Below are 23,131 nucleotides of genomic sequence, written 5' to 3'. Positions count from 1 at the left end.
ACAGAGAGAGAGGGAGACACAGAATCAAACAGGCTCCAGGCTCTGAGCTGTCAGCACAGAGCCCGATGCGGGGCTCAAACTCACGAGCTGCAAGATCATGACCTGAATTGAAGTCGGACGCTCAATGAGTGAGCCACCTGGGCGCTCCTTATACTTTATTTTTAAAAGATTATTTTAAGAGAGAGAGAAAGGGGAGGGGCAGAAAGACAGGAGCATCCCAAGCAGGCTCCGCACCGCCAGCAGGAAGCCAACGCGCGGCCCGAACTCAGAAACCGGAGAGGTCTGGACCTGAGCCAAAACCAAGAGTTGGATGTTCTAAAACATTGATATTGTGCTTTGTAGCTTGTCTATAAACTTAAGTCCCTTTTTAAATAAAAGCTGGCATTAAAATGTCTTAAAAAAGAAGCTTATTTCCACACAGTGCCTTCTGACACAGTACAATTGTAGAGAAGAGTGGACACATCCCTGGTGTGAGTTACAGGGTGAGATTCCAATTGGTTGACCTTTTCCCCTCCTTCTCCAGTCTTCTCTACCTTCCATTATTACCTATTCCCTGGCTGCCCTTTATTTAAGCCTCTTTACAAACCTAAGAGCTCTGTTTATCACTTTTCTGCTTCTAATCTTCCAGATGGGGCACTCTTCTTTAACTCCCAATAACCACAAATTTTATTGTTTCAATATTATTACACACACAAGGAGGAAAAAAGTTTGTTGAGATTTAATTAACCAGTCACCTAGCTTTGTATACTTAGCTACCTTTTCCATACTCTTTTTGTCCCTTTACTTTTGTCCCTTTCTAAGAGCAGCCTCTTAGCAGAATCTTAAAGAGATTTCAGTTAATTGGTCCTTCCCACATCAAAAGACTCCAATAAAGACCCGTGTTTAGTCAAGTTTTTTAGTCACTGAGCTACTGGTGAAATCAGGGTAGAGACAACTAAAAGATAAAGTGGGTATTTATTTGTACTTAAATCTATCATAAACCAGTAGCCAAACTGGTCCTATCATCACAACACATTAAAATATAAACAGCTTTCTACAAATACTGGAATAACGAACACGTCAGGAGTTGTAGTTAAACCAGCACAGGGGGCAGAGGAAATCAACGACGCACATTATAACTTAACCCTCCACCGTTAACAATTGAGGTTGTTAAGCCTCACTTAAGCCTCACTATCTCAGAAAATACAAATAATCCTTCATCACATCTTTGTATTTTTACTTCCTATTCTTGTGGTTAAATTCTGGAGCCTAAAGATATACAAATTAGTATTGTATCTAGTTATCTAGAGCCAGAAACATATTTCCGCATGTTGTTCAAAGCAGCCAAAGCTACGGAATCCTCTTTGATGAGATTCCTGCCGTTCCCCCCTTGACGGACAGAATAAACATAATGAAAAACAGAATATCAAGGCAGAGATACAGACAAATCCTAGAAGTAATACAGCCATCGCCCAAATGTTGATGGATTAATACACTCATGATCACGCGACTTCAGGCTGTATGTTCAGGGTAGTTTGGGAATAAATCCATTATTTGCTGGGCACTAAATACTTAGCCGTTTGCTGTATTACACTGTGGCTTTCCCCAGTCGTTTCTAAGAGGGACTGCAAATCGCTGACAGAATTTTGCTGTAACTGTATCTGGGGCTGCGGGGATTCCTCTCCACAGTCGTGCAGCTGACTGTTCCAGGCCTGGCCATTCCAGGCTTGGGGGCACCAGGTCTGACTGTTCCAGGTCTGGTTGCTCCACGACTGACTGTTCCAGGTCTGGTTGCTCCACGACTGACTGTTCCAGGTCTGGTTGCTCCACGACTGGCTGTTCCAGGTCTGGTTGCCCCATATTGGAAGGTTTCCGGAAGTGTTCATCAGGTATCCCTGGTGATAGGAATAGAAGCCTGGGTATTCTGGATTTGCAGAGCTGTTCTGAAAGAGAACGGTAGATCAACTGAAAGGCTAGAAAGAAAATCAGGATGGTCTACAGCTGGGGTTCTAACGCATTAGCAAGGACCAAAATGAAAAAGCCATGGAAAAGAAACAGAGGCATGCCTGGCTGGCTCAGCTCAGTCAGTAGAGCATGCTACTCTTGATCTCAGGGTCGTGAGTTCAAGCCCCACGCTGGGCATGGAGCCTACTTGAAAAAAAAAAAAAAGGAGGAAAATACGTTTCCTGTTACCTGAGTCACAGTGTTGTTATTCTTTGGCCAGTTGTTTTTTTGCCACCTCTTACATTTCATTCTCTGGTTCTGGAACCAGGTCTTAACCTACAAAGAAAAAGGTGACAGGAAAACAGGACAACATAAAACACCAGTAATGTGGATGTACTAGGGATCAAAGAATATTGTTAACAATTCTCCTCCCCCCCCCCCCCCCCCCCCCCCCCCCCCCCCCCCCCGTCCGCAACTACAACTATTTAAAGCTCAGGAAACTGAAACTTCTAGAGTACTTTCTGAAATCTTGAAACCATTTCCTATGAATGAGTGTCACAGCCCCTCAAGTCAGTTGGCTGCTTTTTAATAAACCTAACCAGTTTGAGAAAAACCACTGCATATCTATTCTAGAATGTTCACATTAAATGTCTACCTATCTCCCTTTTCATAGTTTACCCACGCCAGTAGTCAGCTAAAGGTACTTTGTCTGCAATAAAGAAGGCTCCCCCATAAGCACACTTCCATTTAACGTGATAATGGTGGTCATTTCAACTCAAGAAATATGAAATATACCACAAGGACAACTATTTGGAAAATATCAAATCTATTTAAGCATCCAAGAAGCTTAAATTTCCAGGTGATTACAAATAAGTATAAGGTAGAAAATGACATTAAGGAGGACCAGAAGTATTTATATACTTAGACTAAGTATGGCACCAGTGACAGAAAACCATACAGTATCTGTCTGACTGCAAAATATGCAAGAATATGGAAAACAATTAACCTCGCTAGTAATGAAATGCACACAAACAAGAGATTCCAGTTTTATTTTAATGAGGAGCAGTGTTGGTTAGGGACTCTCCTAACCTGGAAGATGGGAATACATGCATCTCCTTTGATTAAGGAAAAATTGGCAACATTTTCACGATTTTGGCTTGCGCAACAGGGAAAAGTGGTTAAATACACCATGGCATATTAACACATTACAACGTTAAAAAAAATGGTCACGGGGGGCGCCTGGGTGGCTCAGTAGGTTGAGCGGCCGACTTCGGCTCAGGTCATGATCTCGCAGCTCCTGAGTTCGAGCCCCGCGTCGGGCTCTGTGCTGACAGCTCAGAGCCTGGAGCCTGTTTCAGATTCTGTGTCTCCCTCTCTCTGACCCTCCCCCGTTCATGCTCTGTCTCAAAAATAAATGAACGTTAAAAAAAAAAATTAAAAAAATGGTCACGAAACATTGCAAAGATCCTACTCTCATATGAAAATTATCTGTAGGCGGTACCTAAGCCTACAAGATGCACACACAGATGTTAGGAAATGCTCATCTGCAAATTGGGTTTTTTATTTCGCACTGCAAGAACAAGTAGGCAAACTCTACCTGCTTATAGCTAAGGTTCAGAATGTTGGAAAGTTCTTGCATCTGCTGGAGACTGAGGTATTTCTGTCTCTGAAATCTATCATTGAGTACATATAGCTGGGTCTGAGAGAAGACGGTTCTGATCTTCTGTTTCTTGCCCTGAGCTGGATCGTCCTTCTTCGCGGTGATCTCCTCTGCAGAAGTGGGCAGCACTTTTACTCTGGGGCTGGTGGAAGAATCGGGGCTGTCCTGAACAAGTAGATCCATGCAGGAAGGAAGAGGAGAGACTGTTGGGAATAAAACAACACTTTTCTCTAAAACCTTTCAAATAGCAAATTACATTCGCAAACCTATGGTTGTCAAAGCATTTTTTGAGAGCCCTCAACCTCAGGTAGTACGTAAAAACATAGAGGTGATAATGGTGGTCATTTCAACTCAAGAAATAGGAGTAACCCCCGAACACTTCGCTGATCTTTGTAGGAGGCCAATCCAATAACTTAGCAGTCGCTGCCATCTTACAACCAAGGGACATGGCCAATGGCTTACTAGTTGGGAAGCAGAGTGGGACTCAACTTTTTTTTTTTTTTAAAGACTTTATTTTTTAATGTTTGTTTATTTTTGACAGAGCAGAGCATGCGCATTTGGGAGAGAGAGCGGGGGAGGAGCAGAAAAAGAGGACAAGGATCCCAAGTGGGCTCTGCGGGAGCCCAACACAGGGTGGGGAGGCGGGGTGGGGGGGGGTGGGGGCAATTCAGGAACTGAGCCGAAATGGGACACTTAACCAACTCAGCCACCCAGGTGGCCCAAGATTTTATTTTTAAGTAATCCCTAAGGCCAACATGGGGCTCGAACTCACAACCTTGAGATCAAGAGTCACATGCTCCACTGACTGAGCCAGCCAGGTGCTCCTCAAACCTCGTTGACAAAAGCTTTCCACTGCAAATCGATGCTCAAGAGTCCATGCTGTGACTGTTCAGAAAAGTGGGAATGATCACTGGAGTCCCCTCCCGCCCCTATCATGTCCCTTCCTAACTTCCTTTTGTAAAGTTAATCATCCCTTACATCATACTTAATATTGTAGGATCAGTTTCTGGGGACCCTTTAAAATCCACGGTTTAGGGGCGCCTGGGTGGCTCAAGTCGGTTAAGTGTCTGACTTCAGCTCTGGTCTTGATCTCCGGGTTGGTGAGTTCGAGCGGCCCGCATTGGGCTCTCTACGGTCAGCAGAGTCCGCTTTGGACCATTTGTCTCCATCTCTGTCTGCCCACCCCCCACCCCCCGCCCCCGCTCGCGTGCGTGCTTCCTCCCCTCCAAAAAAAATAACAAATATTATATTGCCTAGATTTAGTAGCCGTTTAAACTCTTTAATTTCTACCCTAGTCATGGAATAAAGAGACAGCCTTTATGAGGCAAAAATTCACAATCTTGTGCTTCTTGTTAAGTGGGCGAGACCAAGGACTTCAGTGGGGGCATCTCCTAAAAAAAACCGGTCTCTATAAACTTGCACTTGGCTTGCTAAGGAGGACACGCCCACTTGCTCATTCCCGAGCCATTTCTCACAATCCAGCGCTGTATTTTCAATGTTCGGAATTATAAAAGGGCATCGACATGAAGTTTAGGAAAACCGGGGAACATTAAAATCCAACAATCCAATAAAGCAGTTTCTTAGTCCTTCTCCAGCAGCTTGGTTTTAGAGGGAATCATGTAAACAATGTTTAAACGATTATTTTTACCATGAATCTTAAAAGTGGTTTTTCTTGGGTAAACATTCGTTTACGTTTTCATTTTTAACAATTACTGCCGAATTGATTCACAAAAAAGCGGTGCGGACTTTACAGCAAACTGATCATCCCCCACGCCTGCGGTTACCATGTAGAAGCCAACCTGAGTTTCAAATTTGGGCTCTCGCCCCTGAATGTCAGCAGGTTAAACCTTCTGGGATCCTCTACCATAAAATGGGGTGGACATTTCCTCAGGATATAGGAGACTTGAGCATAGCAGGCTCTCAGAAATTCGGAGCTGCCCCAATTACCACCCACAGAACCAAAGAGGCAGGAGAGCCACTGCCGCTGTTGTACGAAGGTAGAACTTTTCAACAAGGTGCGATTCATAATTAGCCACGCCATTTCTGGAACTCCTTGAAAACCCGACAAATCAAAAAGGTGATGCTCACGGCATCCCCTACGCCTAGCTGTGATGTTAGCACTTCTGACTTAATAGTAACATTTACTGTTACTATGTGCTCAGCACCCAGTCTGTTAAGATGTATATATCAACTCATTTTTCACAACACATTTGTGTTTCCACAGGGCCTATGCACCTAATGCCTCACTTACCCAGTGAGCCATTGAAATGCCAGCGTCCTGCGGCCCTTGTCGCTTACCTGACACCCGGGACCTGGGTGCAAGGGCACGCACCCACCAAGTTACAATTGGGACAGGTGTCCAGAGGCTTAATAGAGGACACCTGCTTTCATTAATGGGCTGTAATTGCTCACGAGGGAAACGAATGACCCTTCCCCTCCTCAGATTTCACTCTCCCTCAAGGAAATCAGCCTTTCAAGGATTAATTTTCTCTTACCGGTCTCCGTGTGGGGGATCTCAGCAGATGACATTTGCAAGGGTGCATAATTTTCTTCAGGCCCATCAATCTCAGGCACTGGAGAAGAGTCCCTAGAATCGGGCGCTTCGGGGCAAGGCGGGCATTGGAGCTGAGCTGGATCCGTATTCATGTTGCTGAGTTGAGGGAAGAGAGAAAAAAAAGAGGGAGATGCAGGCTTACGTGTCTAGGTGGAAGAACTTAAAAGAGAAATCTGAAGATCTCCAGATGTAAGAGTATCAGAAAGACAGGATGCAGTGGCGTCACCACCGAAAGGGCCAAGCGCCAACCAACCCAATTTAGTAAAAGGTGAAGATTCTGGAGTCTCTAGATTTATAAGGAAAGTTCGCCCATCCTTAGACCCGCCCCTCCCGGCAGCCCCACGCCCACACACACCCTCGTGAATTCTCAGTTAATCCTGTCTGCCAGTCTCACCAAGGCCATTGTCATGCAAAAGGTAGCTGCCGGGTAGTCCAGACTGGGTGGGGAACGGGAAAACTGGGGCCACAGGACCTAGGAGCAAAAGTAAAACCGGCAATTAAATATTTCTGGGTTCACCACGTTTCCGTCTTTTAAAATCAAAGATGCACTTGAGGCACCTCAGACGACTGAATCTTCCACTCGGGCAGTTAATATCTTGATCTAAGGCCCCGTAGGGTCTCAACATCGAGCTGGTTATGGCAGAAGCTCCAACCACGTAGCTCTATTTTCCTCCTGAGTCCCCCTAAGGTCACAATAAGACACACATTGTATGTTGCTAAGGCGTCAGTGGATGTTAAAAATAGTACTTGTTTTCAACTCCCTCTTCTTGTTTTTTAGCTTTGGAGAGACAGGCTTGTCTTTGCCCCAGGACTGTTGTCTCCTTTAACAAAAGCCAGAGGAGGGGACCTGTAGCCTGCTGATCTGTAGCTGACTTTGGTGCCTCGTAGGTAATTATGCATTTGCCACCAGTATGGAAAAATTTTCAGTAGTTTTTAGACATGCGTGGCTGGATAGAATCTTGACTCGGTTTCCTCATCTGTACCTTGTCTGTGTTGCTATAAAAATTAGAGGAAATAAAGTGCTAAATCCTCATAATATTTGACACTCAGTGATCTACAAATGGGGGCTATTAATAGGAATTCTGTCTTTATCCTATGCTCATGAGCTCCAAATTTGAAATTACCTTTTTGTTGTGTTTATTATTTTAATGCAGCGAACAACATGATAGATTGAGAGCAGTCCTTTCTTATTTCACCTGGGACGTTCCTAGATCTAAAATAATGAAATTTATTGACCTGTAAACCGACCCAACTGAAAAGAGGAAGGTAGAGAAGAACATCCTCCAAGCAAATGATATTCCTGTGAATGGATTTGCCAACACATTTGCGACAAGTTTCTTTTAGAATCTGTGTTGGACCTCCCGTCTCTTCTTTTTTTTTTTTTTTTTTAATGTTTATTTATCTTTGCGATATAGAGAGAGACAGAGCGTGAGCAGGGAAGGGGCAGAGACAGAGGGAGACACAGAATCCAAAGCAGGCTCCAGGTTCTGAGCTGTCAGCACAGAGCCTGACGCGGGGCTCGAACTCCTGAACCGGGAGATCATGACCTAAGCCGAAGTCGGCCTCTCTTTTCTTCTCTGGCTCTTTTTTACGTTAGCTTTTCCTTCCCTGGCCCGGCAATTCTGTCATGTCCTGCAATCCTACTCCATCCCCGGCTTCAATTATTTTTTTTATTTTCAGTCAGTTTTCCAAAGGAGCAGTTTTTAGGGTTCGGTTTTAGCAGTACATATTTATAGACAAAGATTACAGTCTGCAGCTTTCAATTCTCCTCCCTACTCCTGAATTCAATATTAGAGAAACCTGAGGCACCTGGGTGGCTCAGTTGGCTAAGCTTCCAACTGGCTCAGGTCAAGATCTCAAGGTTCATGAATTCAAGCCCCGCGTCAGGCTCTGTGCTGACAGTTTGGAGCCTGGAGCCTGCTTCGGATTCTGTGTCTCCCTCTCTCTCTGACCCTCCCCCACGAATGCTCTGTCTCTCTCTCTCTCTCTCTCTCAAAAATAAAAATAGACATTAAAAACATTAATATTGGCGAAGCCTAACATTTCTTCCTCTTTTCCAATCTCCCACCCCTAAAAGTAAACCCTTAGCAAATTCCAATTACGTATTTTTCTGAGCTGCAAGCTGATTACACCTGTCACATTCTCTGCTACTTGGGTCTCCACCTAGAGCTGCTGGCTTTGCTTCCACGCAAAGAGAGTTTTGCTCATAACTTGAGGATGCCAATTCGTGAGCATAGGAGTACTGCTGGGACCAAAGCATGGAGATAAATTCTATGTAATCTTTTCTTTGTCTTCTCAGACCGTCCTGCTGGAGGGGAAAAGAATACAAATAGGAACATCAAGGAAAAGATGGGTGGAAATACAGTGTGCTCAGGCAGACAGTCTCTGTCTCATTACAAATAGAATATGATTTTTTTATACTTTTTAAAATGTTTTTTTATTTATCTTTGAGAGACACAGCATGAGTGGGGAAGGGCAGAGAGACAGGGAGACAGGGAGACTGCTTCGGATTGAAGCAGGCTCCAGGCTCTGAGCTGTCAGCACAGAGCCCAATGTGGCTCAAACTCATGAACTGTGAGATCATGACCTGAGCCGAAGTTGGATGCTTAACTGATTAAGCCACCCAGGTGGCCCCATAGAATATGATTTCTTTTAATCAAGGGAATGTAATGTTGGATGTGTACTAAACTTATTGTGGTAATCATTTTGCAACATATCGTACATCAGTTCATTATGCTGTGCGCCTTAAACTAATACAATGTCAAATGTCAATTACATCTCAATAAAACCGGGAGAAAAGTAAATTAAGACGCGGAAGGGGCGCCTGGGTGGCTCAGTCGGTTGAGCCTGTGGTCCATGAGTTCGAGCCCCGCGTCGGGCTCTGTGCTGACAGCTCAGAGTCTGGAGCCTGTTTCAGATTCTGTGTCTCCCTCTCTCTGACCCTCCCCGGTTCATGCTCTGTCTCTCTCTGTCTCAAAAATAAATAAAGGTTAAAAAAAATTAAAAAAAAAAAAAAAAAGACGCGGAAAACTTGACTTCCTGCCTCTCAATTCGCACAGTTGGTAAATGAGTGCAGTCAAGGCCACCAGACGCCTTACTTTGCCCACAGCTCTCTAAACTGCAGGTACCAGAAGCTTTGTTCTTTGCTGACTGGAATCTTTGCATGAAAGCCTGGGCTGAAGTCACCCCTCCCCCATCTGTGTCTTATTGTATCTAGGGTCGGAGCCTCCGGAGAGAAAGACCAAAGGGAAGGGGGCTGGTAGCTAGAAGGCAAACTTAACTACATTCTTTGCCCAGGAAAGCAATTTGAATAAGGTTGAGCATGCTCAGGTAGGTGTTGGAGACCTAGGAATTGTTGGGGTGGGCTGCGTGGGTGGAGGAGGGGTGTGTTACAATGCGCTAGAGTCCAGGGCTGCAAATGCAAAAAGTGATTTTAGGTTTTGTTTTCCTAGGACCGCCCTCTGGGAAAGAGCTGAAAAAAAGCTAAAAATGAAAAGTATTTTTCAGACAAGATTTATTCCTCACTTTAAAGTTAGGAAACGCACGTTGGGTGACGTAATCCTTTCAGAGCACAGGTGTCCCAACTTTGCACCAGATTTTTGCTGACCTGTCACGAAAAAGAGGAAGTGACAATCATCAGGAGGATGAATATTGACTTCACTGCTCCTCAGTTTAATGTATACATCAAACATGGAATTAATTTCTCACGGACGGGATCGTCGGATTTATTATTGATGCATCATTGTTTTTACCCTGCACCCATTGTCCATTTGAGTTGACTTGGATGTATCCAAACTGATAGGCATTCACCTGTTTTCTTTTCACTTAATTCTCACGTATGTTTCTGCTCCTATTTTCTCTTTACGTTCTTTCACTCTGGCTAATAAACCCATTCTATAAGTAAGTAACTGTTTCTTGCCTACATACGTACAGACATAGTGTATGTATTTATTTACTTCTTATTCAACTAATAATTCATGAGTGCCTATCATGTGCTAGAGAGAAAAGAAATAAACATCATCTTAATTTTGAGGAGGTAATAGTTTAGTAGAGTAGATCAAAACAGACCAAAAAAAAAAGAAGAAGAAGAAAGAAAGAAAAAAAAATGTCCTGGGATGAGTATTGAAAAGAAAAATAAATCCAAAAATGATGTATGTACTGGATGCTAAGGGGGCCCAAACAAGAGAAGGTGTGGTTGGGGAGGGGAATCCGCAAAACCTTCTTGGAGGATTTTCCGTTGAACCGAGATGGAAAATTGTTGAGAGAATAGGGGAGGGAATTCTAGAAAATGAACACTTTTGGCAAAGAATCATTATTATTTTAGAAAAATAATGGATGGTTAGGAAGAATTATTATTATTATTATTTTAGAGAAGATAATGGGTCATTGGAAAATAGGGACAAGAGACCTGACAGGTAATGAAGTGACCACAGGTAGCAAAAAAATTTTTTTTTAATATATTTATTTGTTTTGGGGAGAATGCAAGCAGGGGAGGGGCAGGGAGAGGGGGACCGAGGATCTTCGTGCTGACAGGCTGACAGAAATGAACCTGGTGGGGGCTCAAACTCACGCGCTGAGAGATCATGACCTGAGCCGAAGTTGGACTCCTAACTGACTGAGCCACCCAGCCGCCCCAAGAAACTGTAAGTTTTGACTTAAATCTTCTTTCTTTAGTTTATGCTCTGTTGGTGTCCTACCTAATGGCCTGATGGTTCTCTCTCTGTCTCCTTTCTGATTCTTCTCATCTCCTTTCATCTAAAGGTTAGAGGGTACCAAAGCTTAGTTCTCAAACCTCTTTTCTATCTTGACTCACTATAGTGGTGATCTTATCTTGTCTTATTACTTTCAATACCTTCTATGTGCCTTTGACCTTCAAATGTACATCTTTATCCTAGACCTAGTCCCCAAAATCAATCTCATATATTCAACTGCCTACCTAACATCCCCACTGGGGTTTCTATAAGGCGTCACAAAATTCATATTTCAAAAACCAAACTCCCAATATTCCTCTTTAGACAGGCTCCTCCTACGGTCTCCGTCTCAGTGTATAACAATTCCATCTTTTCAGTTCAGGCCAAAACCTTAAGGCCATCTCTGTTGATGGTGCCTTCAAAATACATGTAGAACCCAATGTCTTCTTTCTTTTAATTTTTGTGTCTTCCAATGTTTCTTTCTTCAATGGTTGGAGTATTTTTTTTTTTTTTTTAATATTTGTTTATTTTTGAGGGACAAAGGGAGAGAGAGAGAGAGCAGGAGGGCGTGACGGAGGGGCAGAGAGAGAGGGAGGCAGAGGATCAGAAGCAGGCGAAGGGGGTTCTGTGCTGACGGCAGCGAGCCCCATGTCGGGGCTCAAAGTCACAAACCACAACCATGAGATCGTGACCTGAGCCTGAGTCAGACGCTTAACCAACTGAGCCGCTCAGGCGCTCCTGTGGGAGTGAATTTTGATCATCACATGGGCCAGGGCTTAGAGAGCCAGCAGAGCAGCAAGAAATGGTTATTTATTTTATTTTTATGTATTTGTTATTTTTATTTACTTTATAGCCCATGATGGGGCTTGAACTCACAAACCCTGAGATCATGACCCGAGTCGGAATCAAGAGTCTGATGCTTAACAGTTACCCAAGGTGCCCCATGGTTATGTTCTTTTAAAGAACATGTATTTATTGGTTATTGCCTGTGTCACAAGAGAGCCAGGGGCTTGAAATTACGTGTGTCCAAGCTGCATTTGACCTTTTCTAAACTATCTCCCAGGTTACCAGTCTATCCAAACCACCATCTGTCCCTTGGATGATTCCAATAGCTTCCCACCTGGTCTCTATGTTTGCACCCTAGCCTTCCTATTATCTAGTCTTCAACATATTGTCCAGAATGAATTTTTGTTAAGACAAATCATATCAAACTATTCCTTTGCTTAAAATCCCCATTCGGTGTTATCACATTTACAGTCACAAATTGAGGTCCTGGATTAACGTGAACCTCTTCTGGCCTTGTAAGACTCTGTCCTGTCACCTTGTGTTCTCCACCCTCCTAGCTGGCCTCCTAACTGATCCTGGAACAAGCCAGGAAATCTCCAGAATCAGGGCTTTTGCTATCATTCTTATCTCTCCCGATCGGTTCTTCCCCTAGAAATCTAAGCAGCTTGATCTCTCCACTCCTTTACCTCCTTAACATTACCTTCTCAAAAATGTCCCGCACTCCCTATCATTTTCCACTTGGTGTTTCTTTTTCTTTCACTATTCTTATTTTTTAATGTTTATTTATTTTTGACAGAGAGAGAGAGACAGAGATGGAGACAGAGCATGAGTTGGGGAGGGGCAGAGAGAGAAGGAGACACAGAATTCGAAGTAGGCTCCAGGCTCCGAGCTGTCAGCACAGAGCCTGACGCCGGGCTCAAACTCACAGACCTCGGAGATCATGACCTGAGCTGAAGTCAGACGCTCAACCGACTGAGCCAACCAGGCGCCCCTCCACTTGCTTTTTCTTCAGACCTCCTGTCACCATCTGACACAATATATATTTGCTCTATCCTCATCTGTCTATATCATCTCTTCATCTGTCTATCATCTTCTATTTCCCTACAACTAAAATATAAGCTAAGGGGTACTTGCCTGGCTCAGTCAGGAGAGCATGTGACTCTTGATCTCAGGGTCATGGGTTCAAGCCCCACGTTGTGTGTAGAGATGAGTAAAATAAAAAAAAATAAACTTCTAAAACATTGTTAAAATATAACTACGTGATGGGGCCCTTGGCTGGCTCAGTCGGGAGGAGCATGTGACTCTTGATCTTGGGGTTGTGAGTTTGAGCCCCATGTTGGGTGTAGAGATTACTTGAATATAAATAAAAACTTTTTAAAAATCTTAAAAATATGGCGCCTGGGTGGCTCAGTCAGCTAAGCGTCTGACTTTGGCTCAGGTTATGATCTCACGGTTTGTGGGTTCGAGCCCCACACCGGGCTCTGTGCGGTCAGCATTGGAGCTGCTTCAGATCCTCTGTCCTCCTCTCTCTGTCCCCACCTCTCTCTGCCCCTCCCCTGCTGGTTCTTTCTCTTTCTGTCTCAAAATAAATAAACTTTAAAAAATGTAAAAAACAAAAAGTTTTTTTTTAATCTTAAAAAATAAAATATAAGCCATGTGATGACAGTTATTTGAATTTTTACCAGTTTTGTTCCGTGTAGTATTCCAGCCCTAGAAGAGTGCGGCTGTCCTCATCAGCATCACTTGTGAGCTTGTTAGGGACACAAATGGGTGGGTGTAGCACAGAACTCCAGAATAGGAATCTGTGGTGGAGGGGACTGGGAATCTGTTTAAAAAGTTCTCCAGGTGATCCTTTAGTATGCCATTGTTTTGAGAAGTACTATCTAGAAAAGTACCAGGAAAATAATAGATATTCAGTCATTATTTGTTGATGAAGGAATGGGTTTAAAGGAGACCTAGGGCTTTGTAAGCAAATAGAGGGCAGGAGGCACTTCCTTATATTTAAATATTAAGCTGCATTTCAATTAATAATCTTTAAAAAGCAACAATGCTCTTTGCCTCAAGTCTCCTAAACTGTATTCAGTGAGCCTGAAGCTCTTCTAAAAGAGTCAACCTTAATTTGCAACAAACAATCCATCTTTCTGGCTCCTCTGGGAGATAGATGACCCTCAATTTACCTGTGTTATCAGGATGAACCACACCACCGAAGCTGCTGGTTTAGAGATAGCTAGGAGAGCAAAACCACACTTTTTTCCCCTAAAAGAAACTTACTATGAAAAACTTCACACTTTTTAAAAAAATGTTTTTTATTTATTTTTAAGAGAGAGAGAGAGAGAGCAGGGGAGGGGCAGAGAGAGAGACATAGAATCTGACGCAGGCTCCAGGCTCTGAGCTGTCCGTACAGAGCCCTCTGTGGGGCTCGAACTCACGCGCTGTGAGGTCATGACCTGAGCCGAAGTCAGACACTTAAGTGACTGAGCCACCCAGGTGCCCCGAAAAACTTCACACTTACATGGTGGATAATATGATAAACCTTTATAATATATCTGTCATCTACTTCAAGTAATTCATGGCCACTTTATTTCATCCAGTGACTTTACCGTGAGCACAAGTTTCAAAGTTCCGTAAAAATTCACCCAATAGGGGCACCTGGCTGGCTCAGCCGCTAGAGCACGTGACTCTTGATCTCAGGGTTGTAAGTTTGAGCCCCGTGTAGGGTGGAGAGATTACTTAAAAATTAACATCCTTTAAAAAAAAAAGTTTATTTATTTTTGAGAGAGAGCATGAGCTTGACCAGGGGAGGGGCAGAGAGAACCCCAAGCAGGCTCCGCACTGTCAGCACAGAGCCCGACGCAGGATCTCACAAACCAAACCGCAGGATCAAGAATCGGCCATTCAACCGACACAGGCACGCAGGGGCTGCCCCCCACCCCCAATCTTAAAAGAAAATTCACCCTACAAAATAGGTGAGATATCACTGACTCCTTTTTCCACCACCCAAACTTCTATTCAGTCAGTCAATAACTATGTCAAGGTCACTTATTCACGCTGCCATCTTAATGGCCTCACTTGACCCTTGTCCAAGCACCGTCTCTTGCCCCCATCTCTGTACGCCTCCAGTGAACCTTCCACACGCCGAACCAACTCTGTGCCGGGGTGATTTACTTTCCATTCAGCCTTACTGTCCCTCTGCTTAAGTGTTGGCTAAGGAAGCACGCAGTCATCACTCTGCCTGCCTCTCAAGCCAGTTCCAAGCCTTGGCAAATTGTTCTACCCAAGCAATCCCCTCTACTCTGAATGCTTCCCTCCAGCTCTTTGTTTGGTTCGTGTTTTTAGGGTTTTTTTCTTAAGCTTTTTTTTTTTTTCCTGCCTTATCTTTTTTTTTTTTTTAATTAAAAAAAAGTTTTTAATGTTTATTTATTTTTGAGAGAAAGAGAGTGAGCAGGAGAGGGGCAGACACAGAAGCCAAAGCAGGCTCCAGGCTCGGGGCTGTCAGCACAGAGACAGACATGGGGCTCGAACTCATGAACCATGAGATGATGGCCCGAACCAAAGTCAGAGGCTTAACTGACGGAGCCACCCAGGCACCTCTTCCTTGGTTATCTTTTAAGACACAGATCGGGCATTACCTTCCACCGTCCCCTTCTCTGGGTGAATTAGATGTCTCTCTTCTGTACCTCAATCTTCCCACAGCAGTGGTCACTGCATTTTAGTTGTTATGTTAGGAATAATAATAACTGGCGGGAATAATAACTCTTTAAGGGCCTGGTTTATTTCTAGAACCTAATGCAATGCTACTCCAAGTATAGTCCTTTCTGGCAACATCAGCATCACCTAAGCGCTTGTTAGAAGTCAAAATCAGGGGCGCCTGGGTGGCTCAGTCGGTTGAGCGTCTGACTTCGGCTCAGGTCATGATCTCGAGGTCCGTGGGTTCGAGCCCCGCGTCGGGCTCTGGGCTGATGGCTCCCAGCCTGGAGCCTGCTTCGGATTCTGTGTCTCCCTCTCTCTCTGCCCCTCCCCCGTTCATGCTCTGTCTCTCTCGGTCTCAAAAATAAAAAAACTTAAAAAAATATTAAAAAAAAAAAGAAGTCAAAATTATTGGGGCGCCCGGGTGGCTCAGTGGGTTGAGCGTCCGACTTTGGCTCAGGTCATGATCTCACGGTTCGTGAGTTCAAGCCGCACGTCAGGCTCTGTGCTGACAGCTCAGAGCCTGGAACCTGCTTTGGATTCGGATTCTGTGTCTCCCTCTCCCTCTGCCCCTCCCCCGCTCATGCTCTGTCTCTCCCTCTGTCAAAAATAAATAAACATTAAAAAAAAAAATTAAAAGAAAAAGTCAAAATTATGGGCTCCATGTTATCCCAGACTTACTGAGTCAGCATCTCGGGGAGTGGGACCCAAGAATCTGGCTTTTATTTTATTTTGTTTTATTTTTAGTGTGTGTTTATTTTGAGAGAGAGAGTGTGTGCACACTAGTCAGGGGAGGGACAGAAAGAGAGAGAGAGAGAATCCCAAGCAGGCTCTGGGCACTGTCGGCACTGAGCCGGACATGGGCTCCATCTCACGGAACTGTGGGGTCAAGACTTGAGCTGAAATCAAGAGTCAGACACTTAACTTACTGAGCCACCCAGGTCCCCCAAGAATCTGTTTTTCAGGAATCTGTAATTCTTGTGCATCCAGTAGTTTGAGAACCAGTGCTCTAGAATACAGTGCGTAGCAGTAGCAAAAAAATCTCAATACATATGGTTTTAAATCTTTTTTTTTTTTTTAATGTTTAATTTTGAGAGAGAGAAAGAGAGAGGGAGAGAAAGCTGGGGAGGGACAGAGAAAGAGGGGGACAGATCTGACGCCGGGTCTACTTCACAGCGGCAAGCCCAACGCAGGGCAATGCAGAGCTCGAACTCACGAACTGAGATCATGACCTGAGCCGAAGTCGGAGGCTCAGCCAACTGAGCCACCCAGGATCCCTTCAATACATCTGTATTGAATTAATGAATCAGCTCATGTGGTTAAAACACTGATATTCAGAAAACTGGAGAATTACAAGAACTCTCAAAGAAAAAAAAAAAATCCCCCCCCCCAACCCAACCATCTTCTTCCCTGTGGCTCTGTTTTGCATTTGTCAGAGTTTACTCTGACTAAAGGCTTTTAATATTTAAGAACTGAATTCCTAGGTGTAGCGAATTCTAAGGTGTCCCTGTGGAGACCTCTCAAGGGTAAACTGAATTGGCAAAGAGCCTTGACCCTGAACCACACTACGGATGTCGAGGCTACTCCCTGTTTCCCACCCTACCCTCAGGGGATCTTGACCCAATGTAAAAAGGGAATCCTTTCTCGTCCCTAGCGGGGCTAGCCCCCAGGGAGAGGAGACATACCTAAGAATGTCCAGCAAAACTTTTCCGAGCATAAAATTGCTCTGGAACAAGCCCGGAAGAGAAGTGTGCTTCTTGATTTCTCAGTAGGTGTGAGAGAATGAGGAAGAAGAAGAACTTGGAAAAAGTAGGTGGTGGGAGGGGCTGGGGGGAGAATAAAGGGAAAAATCTAACACCTTGCCAGTTGCTCTAATTTGCTGGTAGTGGGATTAGATAAAGCTGTTAACTCTCAAAATACCACATCTAAATAGTTGACTCAGAATATCTCTGGATACCAGAGTATTCTAATATTATAAAAGGACTAGAGGAAGAGGTAACAAGAGCATCCTGCCTTCCAGGAGTAAGTAAGTTTAATTGTGAAAAATGAGTTCAAGGTTAAGGCAACTAGTTTGATGTTGAGAAAGGAATTCAAATTTTAAGGAAGCATTTAAGGAAGCATTTGTTGAATGCACTAGAAAGGGTTAGGGCAAAATGAAACAAAGATTTTTCTTTTCTTTTTTTTTTTTTTTTAAATTAGTACTGAGAAATTACTTGCATAGAATGAACAAATCTCAAGTTGTACAGCTTGGTGAATTTTTTTTACTTATGTATACAGATCAAGTTACAACCACCCAAATGAAGACAGAAGCCTTCTAGCACCCCAGGAGGCCGGCTTGCATTTTTGTTAAAGGCTCAGAATCTCAAAATCCAATGTCTCTCAGACCTTGGTCAACTTCTTTTGTGTTTTAGATATAAGGTAAGACAGCCTGAATTTTTAAAAAATTTTTAAAAATGTTTATTTTTGAGAGAGAGAGAGAGCAGGGGAGGGGCAGAGAGAGAGAGGGAGACACAGAATCCTAAGCAAACTCCAGGCTCTGAGCTGTCAGCACAGAGCCCAGAGCCTGAAAACAGGCTCAAACCCACAAACCATGAGAACATGACCTGAGCCTAGTCGGAGGCTTAACTGACTGAAATTCTGTTCAGGCGCCCCTGAATCTTTTTTCTGAAGTAGGCTCCACACCCAACTCAACTGACTGAGCCAGCCTGGCACCCCCACTAGCCTGAATTTGAATCCCCATTCTACCCACTAGCTATGTGACAAGGTTCACATTTCTGTGCCTCAGTTTCCTTCCTATGAATAACAAAGAGTGAGATAATACAAACTGATCAGATTTGGACGCGGTATTTTGGAAGTGCTCCGTAAGTGTTAGTGTAAGGGTTAAATTGTAGTGTAGGGCTAATGCTTAGCTTGAAAAATAACAGCTTTATGTTGACATTGAAGGTTAAGAGATAACAGCCTTGCTTTACTCTTATAAATTACGCCTCATACTCTTGTAAATTAGGCTTCACCAATTAAGGAAGCAAAAGTTCAAAGAAAAGAGCATCAGAGGCAGGGTCAAGGAGATCCACTGGTTGCAACTTAGAGGCAGAAAGTCTAAAGTAAACACCTCATTAGGCAACTGTTTCTAACTCATCTGGAAATTGTTTCTTTGTTCTGTTCCCAGGTGATGATAAAACGATGTGATCGGTTATAAAAACTCTGTACCCCGGCTGTTCGGGGCCGCACTCTTATCAAGAGTGTTGGTCCCGATCGGTCGGCCTTGCCTCTCATTGTAATAAACTTTGTTGTGACTGTCACTGGTGCCTGTAGCATTCTGTTTCAGGAGTCGTGTGGATGCAACATTAGCTCTTATTATTTTCTCTATGCAAGCTATATTTTAGGGAATCCATGAATTCATTCACCCAACAAATACCTATTAGCATCTCTGAAATGTCAAGTGCTAGGAAAAAGAAATGAGTTAGCGTGCTTCCTGTACCAAAGTACTTTATAGCGTAGTATGGAAAAGAAGCCATGCGAACGAATGCGTGCGTGAAGATATTGTGAAACTGGGGTATGAATATGGGGTAGGCAGAAGGAGTACAAAGGAGGGACTTCTGTGCTGGAGGGAAATGAATTAAGAATGTCATTATACCTGGCGTCAGCTGGCTCAGGGTCGGGCCAAGATGTGGTGTGTGCAGAGCCTCTGAGGCAAGTCCTGGGCCTTAGCTTCCCACTGCTGACCCTCCAGCTGCCTTTCCTCTGTCCTCACTTCGTGGGGAAACCACTCGTCATGTTTGTCTTGGGCAGTCCCAGCACTGGCAAGGGGACCCAGTGTGCATCGTAGAGAAAATGAGCTACACATACCTGTTTGCAGGAGAACTTCTTCGTGATGAAAGTAAGAGCCCAGATTCACGGGATGGTGGACTCACTGAAAAGTGCATTAAAGATGAAAATACCGTGGGGCACCTGGGTGAAGTCGGTTAAGGTCCGACGTCAGCTCAGGTCATGATCTCATGGTTCGTGGGTTCATGTTTCTCTTCGGGCTCTGTGCTGATGTCTCAGAGCCTGGAGCCAGCTTCAGATTCTGTGCCTCCCTCTCTGTCTCTCCCCCACTTGTGCTCTGTCTCTCAAAAGTAAATAAACCTTAAAAAAAAAAAAAAAAAAAGATGGAAAGATTGTGCCAGTTGAGATAACCATCAGTTTGTCAAAGAAGAAAATGGATCAGACAATGGCTGCCAATGCTCAAAAGAATGGATTCTTGATTGATGGGTTTCCAAGGAATCAAGACAACCTTTAAGGTTGGAACAAGACCATGGATAGGCAGGCAGATGGATCTTTCGTTCTGTCTTTTGACTGTAATAGTGAGATCTGTATTGAACAATGTCTTGAGAGGGGAAAGGGTAGTGGTAGAAGCGATGACAACAAAGAGAGCTTGGGACAGAGAATTCAGACCTATCTTCAGTCAACAAAGCCAATCATTGACTGATACGAAGAGATGGGGAAAGTTGAAAAAAATAGATTCCTCTGGCCTGGATGACTCAGTCGGTTGAGCATCTGACTCTTGATTTTGATTTAGCTCGTGATTCCTCCATTCATGAGTTCAAGCCCCACGTTGGGGCTCTGCGCTGACAGTGCAAAACCTGCTTGGGATCCTCCCTCTTACCTCTCTCTCTGTCCCTCCCCCACTCACACGTGCTCTCTGTCTCCCAAGATAAATCAATAAAAATTTAAAAACAAAAACAAAAAAAGAAAATAGATGCCCTAAGTCTGTTGATGAAGTTTTCGATGGAGTTGTGAAGATTTTTTTTTATAATTTTTTTTTCACGTTTATTTTCTAGAGAAAGAGAGAGAGAGAGAGAGACAGAGTGTGAGGGGGGGATGGGCAGAGAGAGAGGGAGACACAGAATCTGAAGCAGGCTCCAGGCTCTGAGCTGTCAGCACAGAACCCAATGTGGGCTCAAACCCATGAACCGTGAGATCATGACCTGAGCGGAAGTAGATGCTCAACTGACTGAGCCACCCAGGCGCCCCGGAAATTGTGAAGATTTTTGACAAAGAAGGCTGACTCTAAACCTGAAAGCATCCTTGAAATCATGCTTGAATATTGCTTTGATAGCTGCTATTACAACCCCCTTTGAAGGCAGTTTTAATCTTTCATAATTACCTCTTAATGGCTAGAAAGTATGTAGTAAGACAAATTAAATTAAAAAAAATTTTTAAATGTTTGTTTATTTTTGAGAGAGAGACAGAGACAGAGTGCTATCTAGGGAAGGACAGAGACAGGGAGACCCAGAATCCGAAGCAGGCTCCAGGCTCTGAGCTGTCAGCACATGGCCCGATGCAGGGCTCCAACTCAGGAGCCACGAGATCATGACCTGAGCCAAGGTCAGACGCTTAACCACCTGAGCCACCCAGGTGCCCCGACCAATTGCATTTTTATTTTTGATTTTTTTGGTCACAGGAGTAGATCATGAATTCGGGTCTAACCTCATCTTAGCTATGGTACCCACAAAACAAAGAAGGATATCAGCTAATTCTTTGTTTTTCCTCAAAAAAGCATATCCCTTTTATAGCTTGTGCCTTCTGTGAGCAGAACTTTAGTCTGTGTGTACATCCCTTTAGTAATTACAACATGTTAGGATTAAGGATTTTCTACTTCCTTGTTTTCTTGCAGGCTTTAAATTTCCAACATTTTAAGTGAATTTTATGGACCAAATTCCACAGGAATTTTTGTGTGGTCAGTTCTTGCAAAATGTGTTTGATAAACAAACTCATAAAATGAATTCCTAGAAGTGTTTTAGTATTTATCAAATAACTGAGCATTTCCTATAGAAAGGTAAGAAACCTTAGGCTTTGTTTTATTGCAATTTACAGAAAGTTGTGCGACAAGGCATCTTTTTTGCTTCCAGGGATCGGGATGGGGTCACTGGGGGTTCGGAGCCTGGCAGAATTATCAGCTTTAGTGTGACATGAATCAGAGGGTTAGGGGCAAGGATCACATCTAATGACATGTGTTCCTGTGCCCTTTTATATAAGCGTTATTCATGAGTAAACTGATTTTTAACAAAATTCCTAGCAGTGGAACCTTGAAATACATGTACTAGGCTTATGGTAAAATGATTTGGTTAGTGTTTTGTTATTTTGATTTTTACTTACGCTTATTTTTGAGAGAGAGAGAGAGAGAGAGAGACAGAGCACTAGTGGGGGAGGGGCAGAAAGAGAGGAAGACAGAATCAGAAGCTGGCTCCAGGCCCTGAGGGGTCAGCACAGAGCCGGATGGGACTCGAACTCACGAATCATGGGATCATGGGATCGTGACCTGAGCCAAAGTCAGACGCTGAACCGACTGAGCTACCCAGGAGCTCCTGGTTAGTGTTTTAGTAACACTTCATTGGAATTTCTTTTGTTTGTTTTCTTTTTTTTTTTTTTTTTGCTTTTGAAGTTTATTTATTTCAAAAGAGAGGGAGGGAGAGAAGGAAGGAAGGAGGGAAAATCCCAAGCAAGCTCCACACTGTCAGCTCAGAGCCTGACATGGCTTGATCTCAGGAATCTCAGGAACTGTGAGATCATGACCTGAGCTGAAATCTAGAGTCTGAAGCTTAACCTACTGAGCCACCCAAGAGCTCCCCCCCGCCCCCCCACCCACTTAATATTCATATAAAGGTAAAATAAACATTTCAATAGGGAAGATCTTTGGCAGATCTCACTCCCATTGAAGTACAGCAGGGAGTCCAGGAGACCGTAGGTAGGGTGTGGTGGGGACTAAAATGATGACAGGGATGGAGGTTGTGTACAGAGGCAGCCGTGTGGACTTTCACTCCCTGAGACTGACCTGGCTACCTCCACTGCTGAGTGCCCCGTCTGCTTGTAGCAAAGACCAATACTGCATCCCCAACATGGCGCCATTCCCTGGGGTGGGCGATCAGCCATCTACCTAGCGGCCGGTTGATTACACTGGATGGCTTCCACCTTGGAAGAGGGAACACTTTGTTCTTCTTGAAATGGACACTTACTCTGCGTATGAATTTGCCTTCCCTGAGTGCAGTGCTTCTGCCAAAACTACCATCTGTGGACCTCCAGGACGCATTATCCACACAGCATTGCTTCTGATTGAGGAGCTCACTTGGTTGCAAAGTGAGCTCCTGTTTATGGAATTTACTGGCCTCGCAATGTTTCCCATCATCCTAAAGGGGCTGGGTTGATAAAATAGTAGAACAGACTTTGGAAGACTCAGTTACAGTGCCAACCAGGTAGTGATACCTTTCAGGGCTGGGGCAGTGTCCTCCATTAGGCTGTGTGTGCTCCAAATCATCCAGTACATGGTGTTGTTTTCCCATAGCCAGAATTTACATGTCCAGGAATCCAAGGCTTAGAAATAGGAGTGATATCCCCTACTGCTATCTCTAGTGATCCACTAGCAAAATTTTTGCTTCTAGTCCCCCTGGTGCTATGCCCTGCTGGTCTAGAGATCATGCCCTACCGTTAAGGTCAATAGAAAATTATAATAACCCAATCTAGGCAGGACACTAGTGGCTTAGACCCCTGAGGAATGAAGGTTTAAGTCACTACCAGGAAAAAAATTACCAGCTGAAGTGCTGGTTGAGGACAAAAAGAATACATTGTAGTCTTTTGATAAGTTTGACGAGTATAATGCAATATTGTTGTCTATATTCACTATACTTACATTAGATCTCTATTACTTATTTACTACTCGTTGGGTTCAAAGGGAATATGGAATGGAAAATGAAAGAAAGTAGATATAAACGTCACCTGTGACCATGTGATCAATTTCAGAAACAAAGACTGTGATTGTTGTAAGTGTTTCTTCCCTTTTTTGTTATTGTATAA

General features: G+C 43.8%; 1 protein-coding gene, 1 non-coding gene and 1 pseudogene across 2 annotated transcripts; 2 read left to right on the top strand and 1 right to left on the bottom strand.

Moving 5' to 3' along the window:
• Window positions 1-1,529: 1,529 nt before the first annotated feature.
• NANOG (Nanog homeobox) lies at window positions 1,530-6,384 on the bottom strand. Its single transcript, XM_019464586.2, has 4 exons — window positions 6,079-6,384; window positions 3,521-3,786; window positions 2,173-2,259; window positions 1,530-1,922 (listed from the first exon to the last, which is right to left on the bottom strand). Exons 1-4 carry the CDS (start codon window positions 6,227-6,229, stop codon window positions 1,530-1,532), a joined length of 897 nt encoding a protein of 298 aa, XP_019320131.2. The 5' UTR covers window positions 6,230-6,384.
• Window positions 6,385-14,640: 8,256 nt separating this feature from the next.
• LOC128775004 (UMP-CMP kinase-like) lies at window positions 14,641-20,441 on the top strand (annotated as a pseudogene).
• On the top strand, window positions 15,481-15,565 carry TRNAR-UCG (transfer RNA arginine (anticodon UCG)). The gene has a single exon. It is a non-coding gene; the product is annotated as a tRNA-Arg (tRNA).
• Window positions 20,442-23,131: the final 2,690 nt, after the last annotated feature.

Source organism: Panthera pardus, unplaced genomic scaffold (assembly GCF_024362965.1).
Source record: "Panthera pardus isolate Hobbes unplaced genomic scaffold, ASM2436296v1 HiC_scaffold_6, whole genome shotgun sequence".
NCBI lineage: Eukaryota > Metazoa > Chordata > Mammalia > Carnivora > Felidae > Panthera > Panthera pardus.
The sequence above is the reverse complement of the archived record's forward strand: the minus strand, read 5'-3'. Positions and strand labels throughout refer to the sequence as shown.